Source organism: Aquarana catesbeiana, unplaced genomic scaffold, assembly GCF_042186555.1.
Source record: "Aquarana catesbeiana isolate 2022-GZ unplaced genomic scaffold, ASM4218655v1 unanchor228, whole genome shotgun sequence".
Lineage (NCBI taxonomy): Eukaryota > Metazoa > Chordata > Amphibia > Anura > Ranidae > Aquarana > Aquarana catesbeiana.
The window spans coordinates 45,133-57,178 of NW_027362655.1; the positions used below are offsets into that span (position 1 = coordinate 45,133).

The window sequence follows — 12,046 nt, forward strand, 5'->3', positions numbered from 1 at the left end:
CAAGCAATTCTTTAAACAGGAATGCAGGAGAGTGTCTTTGTGATGTTGACTAAGGCGAAGGCAGAGATCCTCTGGGCTGGACGGCTTAAGTAGGCAGGACTGACGAGCAGGATATCATCAACAGCTGAGCAACTGTGGAGAGATAGGAGCTGGCAATTAACCGACAGCTGAGCGGCCAGCTCTGAGAAGGAAGGGCTGAACACCCTTATAGCCACCTAGCAACGCTAATAAACAGGCAGGAGGTAGTATAATAAAGAGAGGAACAGAAATGTCAGATGAGGCTGCAATCGCAGGTTAGTTTTCTGTGGATAATAGGATTTGTTTTAGACGAACAGTATAGTAGTACACTGACCCACTCTGGCTAAACTAGCTATGATAGCTTGATGGCTGTTTTATTTAACCACATCAGCCCCGGACCATTCGGCTGGCCAAAGACCAGAGCACTTTTTTCCGATTCGGCACTGTGTCGCTTTAACTGACAATTGCGCGGTCATGCGACGTGGCTCCCAAACAAAATTGACATCCTTTTTTCCCCACAAATAGAGATTTCGTTTGGTGGTATTTGATCACCTCTGCGTTTTTTTGCGCTATAAACAAAAAATAGCGACAATTTTGAAAAAAACGCATTATTTTTTACTTTTTGCTATAATAAATATCCCCAAAAAATATATAAAAAAACATTTGTTTCCCTCAGTTTAGGCTGATATGTAAGTTCAACCAGGAATCTCTTTTATTGGAATATACAGGCTCTTTTATACACTAACAGTGGAGGTGCATACCTCCGGCTCATATTACTCTAACAATACACCTGTAACCTAATTAACCTAATTAATTAACTAATCCCTTTAGACAGCCTAGATGACTCAGACATGACCTTTAGGCCAGACTGGCCCTCTTGTAGCTCAGAAAACACAATCAACATTATCACAATAGCAGAGTTAATTAAACACAAACCACAATGGGGATCTAATGACTCTTAGATCCCATACTAGAGACTTATTTACAATACACATTTTAGCAGACAACAGACAGGTAGCTGGAATTGATGACATTAGCATTTAACAGTAGGAGTCCCAACGGTATGAATCAGTCACTATTCCAATATGGTAAATCCAGGGTCCCCAGAGTCTGTGTGTCCTGGGGGACCAGGACCCGAATCCACAGTAATACCACCTCAAGGGTCCCCAGGCATACAGCTCACAAAGAGCACCGTTCCCCCAAATGCAAGGGCCCACGATCGATCGGCAAAAGTCTCTCTTCTGGCTAGGTCTGTCACAAGCGTTTATTGATTGGTTTGCGCAAAAGTTATAGCGTCTACAAAATAGGGGCTAGTTTTATGGCATTTTTATCAATATTTTTTTTTTACTAGTAATATCGGCGATCAGCGATTTTTATCGTGACTGCGAAACTATGGCAGACAGATCGGACACTTTTTGGGTCCATTCACATTTATACAGCGATCAGTGCAATTAAAAATGCATTGATTACTGTGTAAATGTGACTGGCAGTGAAGGGGTTAACCACTAGGGGGCAGTGAAGGGGTTAAGTGTGTCCTAGGGAGTGATTCTAACTGTGTGTGTGTGGGGGGCTATGTGTGACACGACACTGATCACCGCTCCCGATTACAGGGAGCAGTGATCAGTGTCCTGTCACTAGGCAAAACAGGGAAATGCTTGTTTACATCAGCATTTCCCCATACTTCCTCTCCGTGAGAGGATCGCAGGGGCTCATGGCGAGCACCCACACGCCCGCAAACCGCTTCTTAAAGGGCAATGTACAGATACGTTAGTATGCCTGTACGTGCCCTTCTGCCGACGTATGTCGGCAAGCGGTTAAATGACAAGCAAACAGAATGTTTGTATGGGTTGTGCCACAGGTCTATGGCGGGAATATGACATCATTGGATGTCAGGGGGGCGGGGCAGGGGTCATTTCCTCTTTGCACTGATTGGTGAATGGTTCTTTAAATAGGGTGCAGTCTGTATTACAATTTGGCACATGCCTAATGAAGGGGTCCTGCGTGGCTCCGAAACGTCACTTTTACTTTTGGATACTATGTGATTAAAGTTTTGGACCCATTTTTGGAGATCCTGGTGTGCTGGTGACATTTCCTTTTCATGAGCTACCCAAGGGGCCCTATACCCAGTTGGGAAGTTGTTTTACCAGTAGAACTCCCCGTTTGGGAAGTTGTTTTGCCAGTAGAACTCCCTGGTTGTGAAGTTGTTTTGCCAGTAGAACTCCCCGGCTGGGAAGTTGTTTTGCCAGTAGAACTCTCCGGTTGGGAAGTTGTTTGCCAGTAGAACTCCCCAGTTCGGAAGTTGTTTTGCCAGTGGAATTCCCCGGTTGGGAAGTAGTTTTGCCGGTAGAACTCCCCGGTTGGGAAGTTGTTTTGCCAGTAGAACTCCCCGGTTGGGAAGTTGTTTTGAACATTCTGGTTTTCTGGCCAGCTCTTTTATTCTCCATTTGCCTTTTGTCATCTGACAGCAGGCCTTTTATGCCGTGTACACACGGGCGGACTTTTGGGCATCAAAGGTCTGACGGTCTTTCTGACGGACTTTTGACCGACTTCCGACGGACTTTCAAACGAACGGACTTGCCTACACACGATCACACCAAAGTCCGACGGATTCGTACGTGATGACGTACAACCGGACTAAAATAAGGAAGTTGATAGCCAGTAGCCAATAGCTGCCCTAGCGTCGGTTTTCGTCCGTTGGACTAGCATACAGACGAGCAGATTTTTCGACTGGACTTGAGTCTGTTGGAAAGATTTGAAACATGTTCCAAAATCTAAAGTCCTTCCTATTTTTGACCGAAAAAGTCAGCTGCAGGTCTGATGAGGCCCACACACGGTCGGATTGTCCAATGGATTCTACATTGTAGTTGATCTGGCTGACAATTTTCTTTTTTTTCATATATAGATTGTTGGTACTTTTTGTTTTTTGTATATTTCTATTTTTGAATCCAAAGCAGAACATGTGGATTGTGAAATGATGCCCCCCCTTTCCTAAGTGCAGTGATAAGCTGAAGAAAATCTTGGATTTATGGACATCTTTGCATGACTGCACGGTATTGTTATAATACATTATGTTATGACATCAGGAAAATAATGTAAGACGGAGACTAAGGACTTGTGTTATCTTGCTAAAACGAACAACAGAGCAGGCAAATAGAAAATTATAATATTGTCAGGGAAAGGTTGTCTTTTTTGAAACATGAAGTTCTTACAGAACATGATAGGAAAACCAAGCCATTGTATTATATTTCATGCAAGATGGACCCAGTAATGAAGGGTTCACCCAGTGATATCAGAGCAGTAGCTGTATGTAAGGTGCTACTAGACAAAGTTACAGACGTTATTTTAGTCAATTATTTAACTTTAATGGCCCCACATTCTGTGCAGCAATTATTTCAAACAGTCAAATTAAATATATATTTTAATGAAAGGTTCACAAAATATGAATTTGTATTGTTGTTTATGTACAAATCTAACAATGAAAAAGTTGTGCCCTTGAATCCAGTCACCTTATTGCCTGTATTGGAGGAGGCTGGAGACAAAGAAAAATCACGTGTTAAAGTGATGATGTAGGAATCACATACTGTGAGCCCAGTGCAGGACACACTCCTTGAAGACCCAGATATTTGAACCAGAGCTCCATGCTTTAGCAAAGCCTGTGAGCCATCAAAAGAGTATACATGTATATAGATAGTAGAGAATTAGAGATCTTTTGGGGTGGAGCATGATTTTGGTTCTATTTGAAGGGCTAGAAGGTCTTTACTTTGGCAGGTAAACCAATCAAGCATGCTAAGTTACAGTGGCAGCCCATCCATTAGGGGCACAGCTCTCCCTAATCCATGCGCCTGGCCCCTAATCTCTATGCAGGACGCCGGACGCGTGGATTTCAATGTGGGTTTATTTATTTTTTAAGCATGTGATTAGAGCTGGAGGCTCTAATAGGCTTCAATAAAGGGTGGGCTTGGGGCGCAGTGAGCCCACCCACTTGTGTGACATTAGTAACAGCAGTCTGTCCTAGAGCTCTACCCCGGATTGATTCAGCGGTGCACCGCCACCTCGTCCTCCTCCCCACACCTCTTGCTGTATAGGGTAAGGAGGCCATAGATCGCATGGGAGGGGTGGCGGTAGTGCGAGGATCGCCACCTATCGAGCCCTGGGGGGTGGCGTGTAGTGTGAGTGGATCGCCGCTGTGATTGAATGCAAGCCGCGGGGAGGGGGGGGTAGGGTGCTGGTGCAAGTGAGGGGGCCAGGTATATTTGCTGTCCCCCACCAACATTTTGACCACCAGCTGCCACTGCTACTAAGTTAATTTATTGGCTGCCTTCAGCCTTCCAGCTTCTAGCTGAGGTAGCCATACTAACTTTAAAACCCACACATGGAAGCAGACCAGGTGACTAAGGATGCTGCATTACAGCCCCGGACACTTGCTGGGTCTGTGCAACTCACAGATTCCACCCTAGTTCTAGCCCAGTAGAGCTGGGATTAATATTTAAACTTTGAGGACTCCAGAACAAGAAGAACAAGTGGTCCACTTCTTATGAAGCAGGACTTTGGAAAAAAGTGATTTTTTTTTTTGTCTGCCAGCCACACTTTTCCCTCCAGCTTGACACATGGACCGTGTCATCAGTCAGAAACAGGGCTGCCTTAGTAAATGGGCGTGAGATAGCGCCAGGGTTCACCGCAGTTGTTTTTATAATATACGGCTTCTTGTTTTACCTGTTACTAAAAGCTGAACATCCCTTCCAGAGATATCCAGGGATCTTACAAGTATGCACTTGTCTGTATGGACATGTTTTCTGCATGGCCAGAGGCAAATGCTACTGCAAAGGCCACAGTAAAAAGAGTTATCAAAAGTAGTTTGCAAGTACAAAGTCCCAGAAGCTAGACAGATGAACTATTTTTATGAGTCCTTACAAGAAGTTTTGAGGTTTTATTTGACACCCCCTACTGTCTACAATGCTGTGTAAAAAGTAGAATAACTAAGAGAAATGTCAGAAACTAGAAAACAATGACCTGAGTGTCTTCATACATTGGGGATGTTGGACTCTCTCCCTATGAGATTTTGTTTGGGAGTGTGTTGCTCACTTGCTTATATATTTTCTCAGCAGCTGAAGTCCTCCACTCGGATCTCACAGAGAATGTTGCTGATCTCTAATGCAGCGTACACACGGCCGGACTTTCTGACAGAAAAAGTCCGATGGGAGCTTTCGGCCGGACATTCCGACCGTGTGTATGCCCCATTGGACTTTTGCTGTCAGCATTTCCGACGGACTTAGATATAGAACATGTTCTAATGCCGCGTACACACGGTCGGACTTTTCAGCTACAAAAGTCCGACAGCCTGTCCGACAGACTTTCGACTGACTTTTGGCGGACTTTCAACAGACTTTCTAACGAACGGACTTGCCTACACACGATCACACCAAAGTCCGACGGATTCGTACGTGATGACCTACACCGGACTAAAATAAGGAAGTTGATAGCCAGTAGCCAATAGATGCCCTAGCGTCAGTTTTTGTCCGTTGGACTAGCATACAGACGAGCGGATTTCTGGGTCCGGCGGAGTTTCGACGTAAAGATTTGAAGCCTGTTCCAAGTCTAAAGTCCGTCAGATTTGCGACTGGAAAAGTCCACTGAAGGTCCGGTGAAGCCCACACATGATCGGATTGTCTGCCGGATTTGGTCCGTCGGACAAGTTCGGTCAAAAAGTCCGACCGTGTGTACGCGGCATAAATCTCTCCGTCGGTAATGCCGACGGAGTTTAGACTGTTCGCAAGTCCAGCCGTGTGTACAGGGCATAAAGGTTTTTAAAAAAAAAAACTCATGTATGTGTTTCCTCCCCAATTCCACATCCTAAGACCCCTTTCACACTGGGGCGTTTTTCAGGTGCTTTAGCGTTAAAAAAAGCGCCCGTAAAGCGCCTGAAAGAATCCTCATCTGCAATCCCAATGTGAAGGCCCGAGCCCTTTCACACTGCCAGCGCCTGAAAAACGCTGGTAAAGCGCTGATTAAGACCCCTTTCACACTGGGGCGTTTTTCGGGCGCTGGCAGTGTGAAAGGGCTCTGGCCATCGGCGCACCCAGAACACCAAGGTCCATAAAAACATGGATGAGCGAGTTTTGGGTGGAGACTGCGAGCAAGGCCTTCTCACCCAACATCAGTGCCTGACCTCATAAATGGGCCTCTGGAAGAATAGTCAAACATTCCCATAGACACACTCCTAAACCTTGTGGACATCCTTCCCAGAAGAGTTGAAGCTGTTATAGCTACAAAGGGTGGGCCAACTCAATACTGAACCCTACAGACTAAGACGCCATTAAAGTTCATATGCGTGTAAAAGCAGGTGTCCCAATACTTTTGGTAATGTAGTGTGTGTGTGTGTGTATACGCACACGTTATTACCTTTAAACTACCATAGTTAATAACATAAAAACTAATACCAAGTTCTTTGTAAATCAACAATGAATGTATTATACACCTGTACTGAAAAAATGTCTACCTTTCGACCTTTATTAAGTAAAGCGTTTGGAACCTTGTTCTTGCCAGTTTAGAAGTTACTAAAGAGGTCTATCGTAAATAACCAGCACATACAATTAACAAGTGGATCTTTAACACATTAGGGTGAAGACCTCAGCGTAGAGTGATGTGAAGACCAAAGTGGTTGCCTAGAGTAATGGAAGTGTAACAAGTGTACCCGTTATAGGTGGCATGGCCTCTAAAAGCGAGGCAGATTGCACTGCAGTGGTTCCCATACTTTATAGAGCCTGCATATCAAGGCATTGTCCCCTGAGGGAGAACCACTCTCACCTCAGCAGTCTTCAGGGACAGGCCCTGATATTCCAACCAGGAGTATACTGGAAACAGAGAACCCAACCAAACATCTGCCCCTGTTGCTTCCTCCATCAGGTTGCCACCAATAATAAGGAGGGGGGGAAGAGAAATGCCTACATTTGCTACCTACACAGTCCAACCAGCTCAATTCCAGAAGCTATGCTGTCCCTCAGCCAAGCAAATGCAGAGTCCTCCATAATCACTCAGGAATTGTAGGAAAGTTGCCCCTAGGTATCAGAGCCCCAAAAGGAGACATTGACCTCACCTCTCTGCTGTCTTGTGGACATAAGGGCTGCCAACTCATATAGTGAGATTGATGCTGTGTCAGGGCGGGCTCAACCCTTCCTTCTCTGAGCTGGCCGCTCAGCTGTTGGCTAATTGCAAGCTCCTATCTCTCCACAGGTACTCAGCTGTTGATGATATCCTGCTCGTCAGTCCTGCCTACTTAAGCCATCCAGCCCAGGGGATCTCGGCCTTCGCCTACAGTCAGAAACCATGAAATCAGACTGGACAGAGTACAGTTAAATCACACTTGTTTAATAATAAAAGTAAATAAAACAAACATAGTCAACATCACAGAGACAGTCTCCTGCATTCCTGTTAAAAGACTTGCTTGGCTGACATCCCTTCTGGCTCCAGATCCTGCTTGCTGTTCCACTACGCTCATCTCTGGCTCCCTGATGTTTGGCTTGTCTGACTATCCGTTCCGGTTCCAGAACTCCGGCTATGTTTTGACTACGTTTGTTCTATTTACTTTTATTATTAAACAAGTGTGATTTACCTGTACTTCTGTCTCGGTCTGATTTCATGGTTTCTGACATGCTGATACAGTGATCCTGGTCAGTTGGGACAGCACCATGCACTGGTTACCCCAGGCGATCACCCACCCAGCCTGTCAGTGCCCACCGCTGTCCCCCATCAGGAAGGAGTATGTATGTGTTGCCACCAGTCACTGTGTCTAACAGTTGGCGTGTTCCAGGTTGCAACCATGCATATCTGGGGTGTGTGTCTGTGGGGAAAAACACTGCCATCTGCTTAAATCATTCAGAGATTCTCCATAAATACTCTGTGCCACCTGATATGGACATCACAGCACAGCCTCACTCCTGATGTTCCCCAGCCATTCTGCACATGAACACAAGCAGCCCAGTGTTTGGAGGTGGTGGTGGTGGGGGGGGGTGAAGAAAGAATCCCGGCATCTCCTAGTCAATGCAAGAAAGTCTCCTAGGCCTCCCTGAGAACCACTTTCACTATCTAGTGCCCCGGCAGCCAAGAGAAGTGCCTAGCAATGCAAGAGTGTAACTCCATCTGGTGTCCACAATGCGGTATTAGTACCGCAGTGCGACACTATTGCCACTAGATGATCATAGGACATCCTTATATTAAATAAAATACAGACAATATTCATCATGGACTGGTAAATGTGTGTCATATTTATTCAACAAATTCTTTAAAAAAAAAAACCACAGACCTCTACCTCTATTTGTGAAAGCTTACACCACAAAATGTACTCAGCCAATGAAACGTAATGACTCCATTTTTATTTTTCTACTGCTATCAATGGCCAACACGGTACAACACTTCATCCATGTCTTTGGTGATCTCTGATCTCCTTATGAACTGTTTCTTACATGATGAAGATCAGCTATGGAGTATATCTGAGGTGTATATCAGGGTGTGCTTCTTCCCCACATGAGAGCTGTGATGTCCAGCAACATTCATATAGAAGACATTTCCCGCACTCAAGACACCTCGAGAGTTGTGTGGGATCCCTGATGTACAGGAAGACAGGACTTCAATGAGGAGCAATTCCTTCACTCAGGACAGGAAAGTGGCTTCTCTCCCATGTGAGATCTCTGATGTCTGGAAAGATCTGACTTCTGCGAAAAGCATTTCCCGCAATCAGAACAGAAATATGGCTTCTCCCCCGTGTGAGACCTCTGATGTTTGACAAGATCTGTTTTTTGTATAAAACATTTCCCACACTCAAGACAGGAATACGGCTTCTCCCCTGTGTGAGATCTTTGATGTCTGTGAAGACTAGATATCTGTGAAAAACATTTCCTGCACTCAGGACAAGAATACGGCTTCTCCCCCGTGTGCAATCTCTGATGTCTGCCAAGACTATTCTTCTCAGAAAAACATTTCCCACAATCAGGACAGGAATATGGTTTCTCCCCCTTGTGAGATTTTTGATGTGTGTAAAGATTGGACTTCACTGAAAAATATTTCCCGCACTCAGAACAGGAATATGGTCTTTCCCCTGTGTGAGACCTTTTATGTACATTAAGACCGGATTTACGACTGAAACATTTTCCGCACTCAGGACAGGAATTTAACTTCTCTTCTGTATGGGTTCTTTTATGTACATTAAGATGGGATTTAGAACGGAAACCCTTCCCGCACTCAGGACAGGAAAACCTCTTATCTGTTGGAAGGATGGCACCATCCCTCACAGTCTGAGGTTCCTCAGGATAAGAGGAATACGATGGACCATCTACACTGTGTGGTGCCGGATGGACATTTGAGGTAGCCGGGTTTTCTCCTGGACTATACTGTGTGATGTCCTCATCTTCTACTTTACAGTCTGGAGACAAAGTGAGACAATCCTCTGAGGTTTTCCTCATCTCCCGTCCATCTGCTAAAATAGAAATAAAAAGATTATTACTAGACATGAGCAGATTGGTTCCCCTAAACCAGGACTCCGCCCACATCAGGCAGCTTTGTCTCTGAGGATCTTACAATTCCCCCCTCAAGGTAACTAGTAAATGGGTCCTCTGATCTCCTACCAGTTCATTTCTTTATTCATGGACCTTAGTCAGAGAGTGAGGAAACAACAAGAACTGTCTTTTATAGGAGTGACAGTGATGAGGGGATTATAGGATGAGTGTCCCCACCCCCTCTATCACTCATTGCCATCTTCCCAACACAAAAAGCCCTGCACTTCCTTATTTAGTCCATGATTTAGTCATGAATAATAGCGGGGCTGAGCCCCACCAGAGGTCAGAGAGTGAGGATGGGGGGAGATCAATCAAGATGAAGACTGGACTGATCCTGAAGACCACCATCATTGGGTTATTGACTCCTCCCTCATTATCCCTTTCTGTTTAAGGTTCCAAAGTTTGAAGATGTTATCACATTATTATCAACATGTAAAAGTCTGTGCTCCAATCAAATCATCAGATATAAAATGTCCAGCTGGTAGGAAATGTAACAGAAGAGAATTTATATTATGTTTCTATACAGCAGTGGATGAGAGAGAGAAGAAGTCAGGACTATGTAATGGACAACATATTCTATGAGATACAACAGATAGGACTATATAGTATCAGAATGATGTAATGTACAACATAGAGTATATAGTGCAGGGGTCAGAAGCAGTGCCGGGACAAGGTCATCCAGTGCCCAGGGGAAGATGGCAAACTGCATCCCCCCAGATCTCCCCTGCTGAGTTGTTGTGTTCTGACTCCCCCCCCCCCCCCGCCAGAACACTCTGATCAGCGCTCTCGGCCATTGGCTAAGAGCACTGATTGGGAGTCGCCAAACGGCCAGCTTCTGTTGGACAGACCGACATACACACGGGCCAAATGTTAGTCAGTTTTTTCCTAACTGCCCATTGTCTCCCGACATTTGGCCCATGTGTACCTGGCTTAACTGACACTTTGCGGGAACGAACTAACTGCCACATCACCAGTGACACTTAGACCCCTTTCACACTGGGGCGGTTTGCAGGCGTTATTGCGCTAAAAATAGCGCCTGCAAACCGCCCCTAAACAGCCTCCGCTGTTTGTTCAGTGTGAAAGCCCGAGGGCTTTCACACTGAAGCGGTGCGCTAGCAGGAGAAGAAAAAATCTCCTGTCAGCCGCTTCTTTGGAGCGGTGAAGGAGCGGTGTATTCACCGCTCCTAAACCGCTCCTGCCCATTGAAATCAATGGGACAGCGCGGCTATACCGCGGTAATACCGCGGCTATAGCCGCACTATACGAGGGGTTTTAACCCTTTTTCGGCCACCAACGGGGGGTTTAAACTGCACCGCTAGTGGCCGAATACCGCGGTAAAACAGCGCTAAATATAGCGCTGTTTTACCGCCGACGCCCCCTACCGCCCCAGTGTGAAAGGGGCCTAATACATCAGAGCTAATAATATGCACTGTCACTGTACTAATAACACTGGCTGGGAAGGGGTGAACATCTAAGGGCAATCAAGGAGTTAATTGTGTGCCTAACAATGTGTAATGTGTGTTCACACTGCCTTCTATGAACCGCTGCGGGTGTCAATACAATGTTAATGACACCCCCAGAACGGTTCACAGATCGCTTTGCGAACTGTGGATTTCCGACAGGAATCGGATGGCAAGGGTAAGAACACTCATGCGATCCGATTCCAGTGCAGGAAAAAAAAAAGTCCCTGTACCTTTTTTGTGTGGGAATCCAATGCAAGTTCAGCCATACAGGTTGTACGGCTGAACTCACATTGCACAGATATCGCATGCGAACGGCACAGCAGTGCGGGTGTGAATCACTTGTGATGTCTGTGTTCGCTAATGTGTGAACCCAGACTGAAACGGCTGAGACGTACACCTGCAGCTGCCACCCCGTCGCAATATATGTACTGTGACCGGTCAGCAAGTGGTTAATTACCCATGGTATTTGTAATATACAGCATTGGGGGGGTTAATGCATTGCCACTGATCACTGATGCATTAGTGACCGACCATTGGCAGTTAATTAACCCCTTTGTGCTGCATTAGTGGCACTGGTTAGACTAATGCAGCACAAAGGGGTTAATTAACTGCCAATGGTTGGTCACTAATGCATCAGTGATCAGTGGCAATGCATTAACCCCCCCATGCTGCATATTACAAATACCATGGGTAATTAACCTCCATTCAATTCAGCACCCCCCCCCCCCATCCAAGGAGTTAATTCCATATGCAGATGGGAATCTGCTTACTTGTGGGATTAACAGTGTTTAGTTCCTCCTCAGGTCGGTGGCTCCTCTAGTTCACAGCTCTGGCAGCAGCATTCTATGCTCCTCTCCTCTGGGTCCTCTCCAATCCCTCCTCCGGCAAGGTGGCCGGCTTCTCCATGACCTTACACCAGGCCAGGACTACAAAGCCCCTGTCAGGCGGGGTATCTCTGCTGACAGGGAAGTGTAGGGCTGGGTTATGCCAATGTTGCGCCGGGTGCAGGAGCACACA

The 12,046-nt window shown here is 45.8% G+C and overlaps 1 protein-coding gene across 2 annotated transcripts in view; it reads right to left on the reverse strand.

Annotated features, from left to right (window-relative positions):
* Positions 1 to 8,258: 8,258 nt before the first annotated feature.
* LOC141121670 (uncharacterized) overlaps positions 8,259 to 12,046 on the reverse strand; it is a 271,996-nt gene continuing 268,208 nt past the window's right edge. Inside the window, exon 7 of one of the 2 annotated variants that reach the window (XM_073611359.1) lies at positions 8,259 to 9,484. In XM_073611359.1, coding sequence (XP_073467460.1) covers positions 8,661 to 9,484 — 824 coding nt within the window. In that variant the 3' untranslated portion in view covers positions 8,259 to 8,660. Of the gene's footprint in view, positions 9,488 to 12,046 lie in introns of both variants that reach the window. The other variant, XM_073611358.1, reaches the window with a different exon arrangement.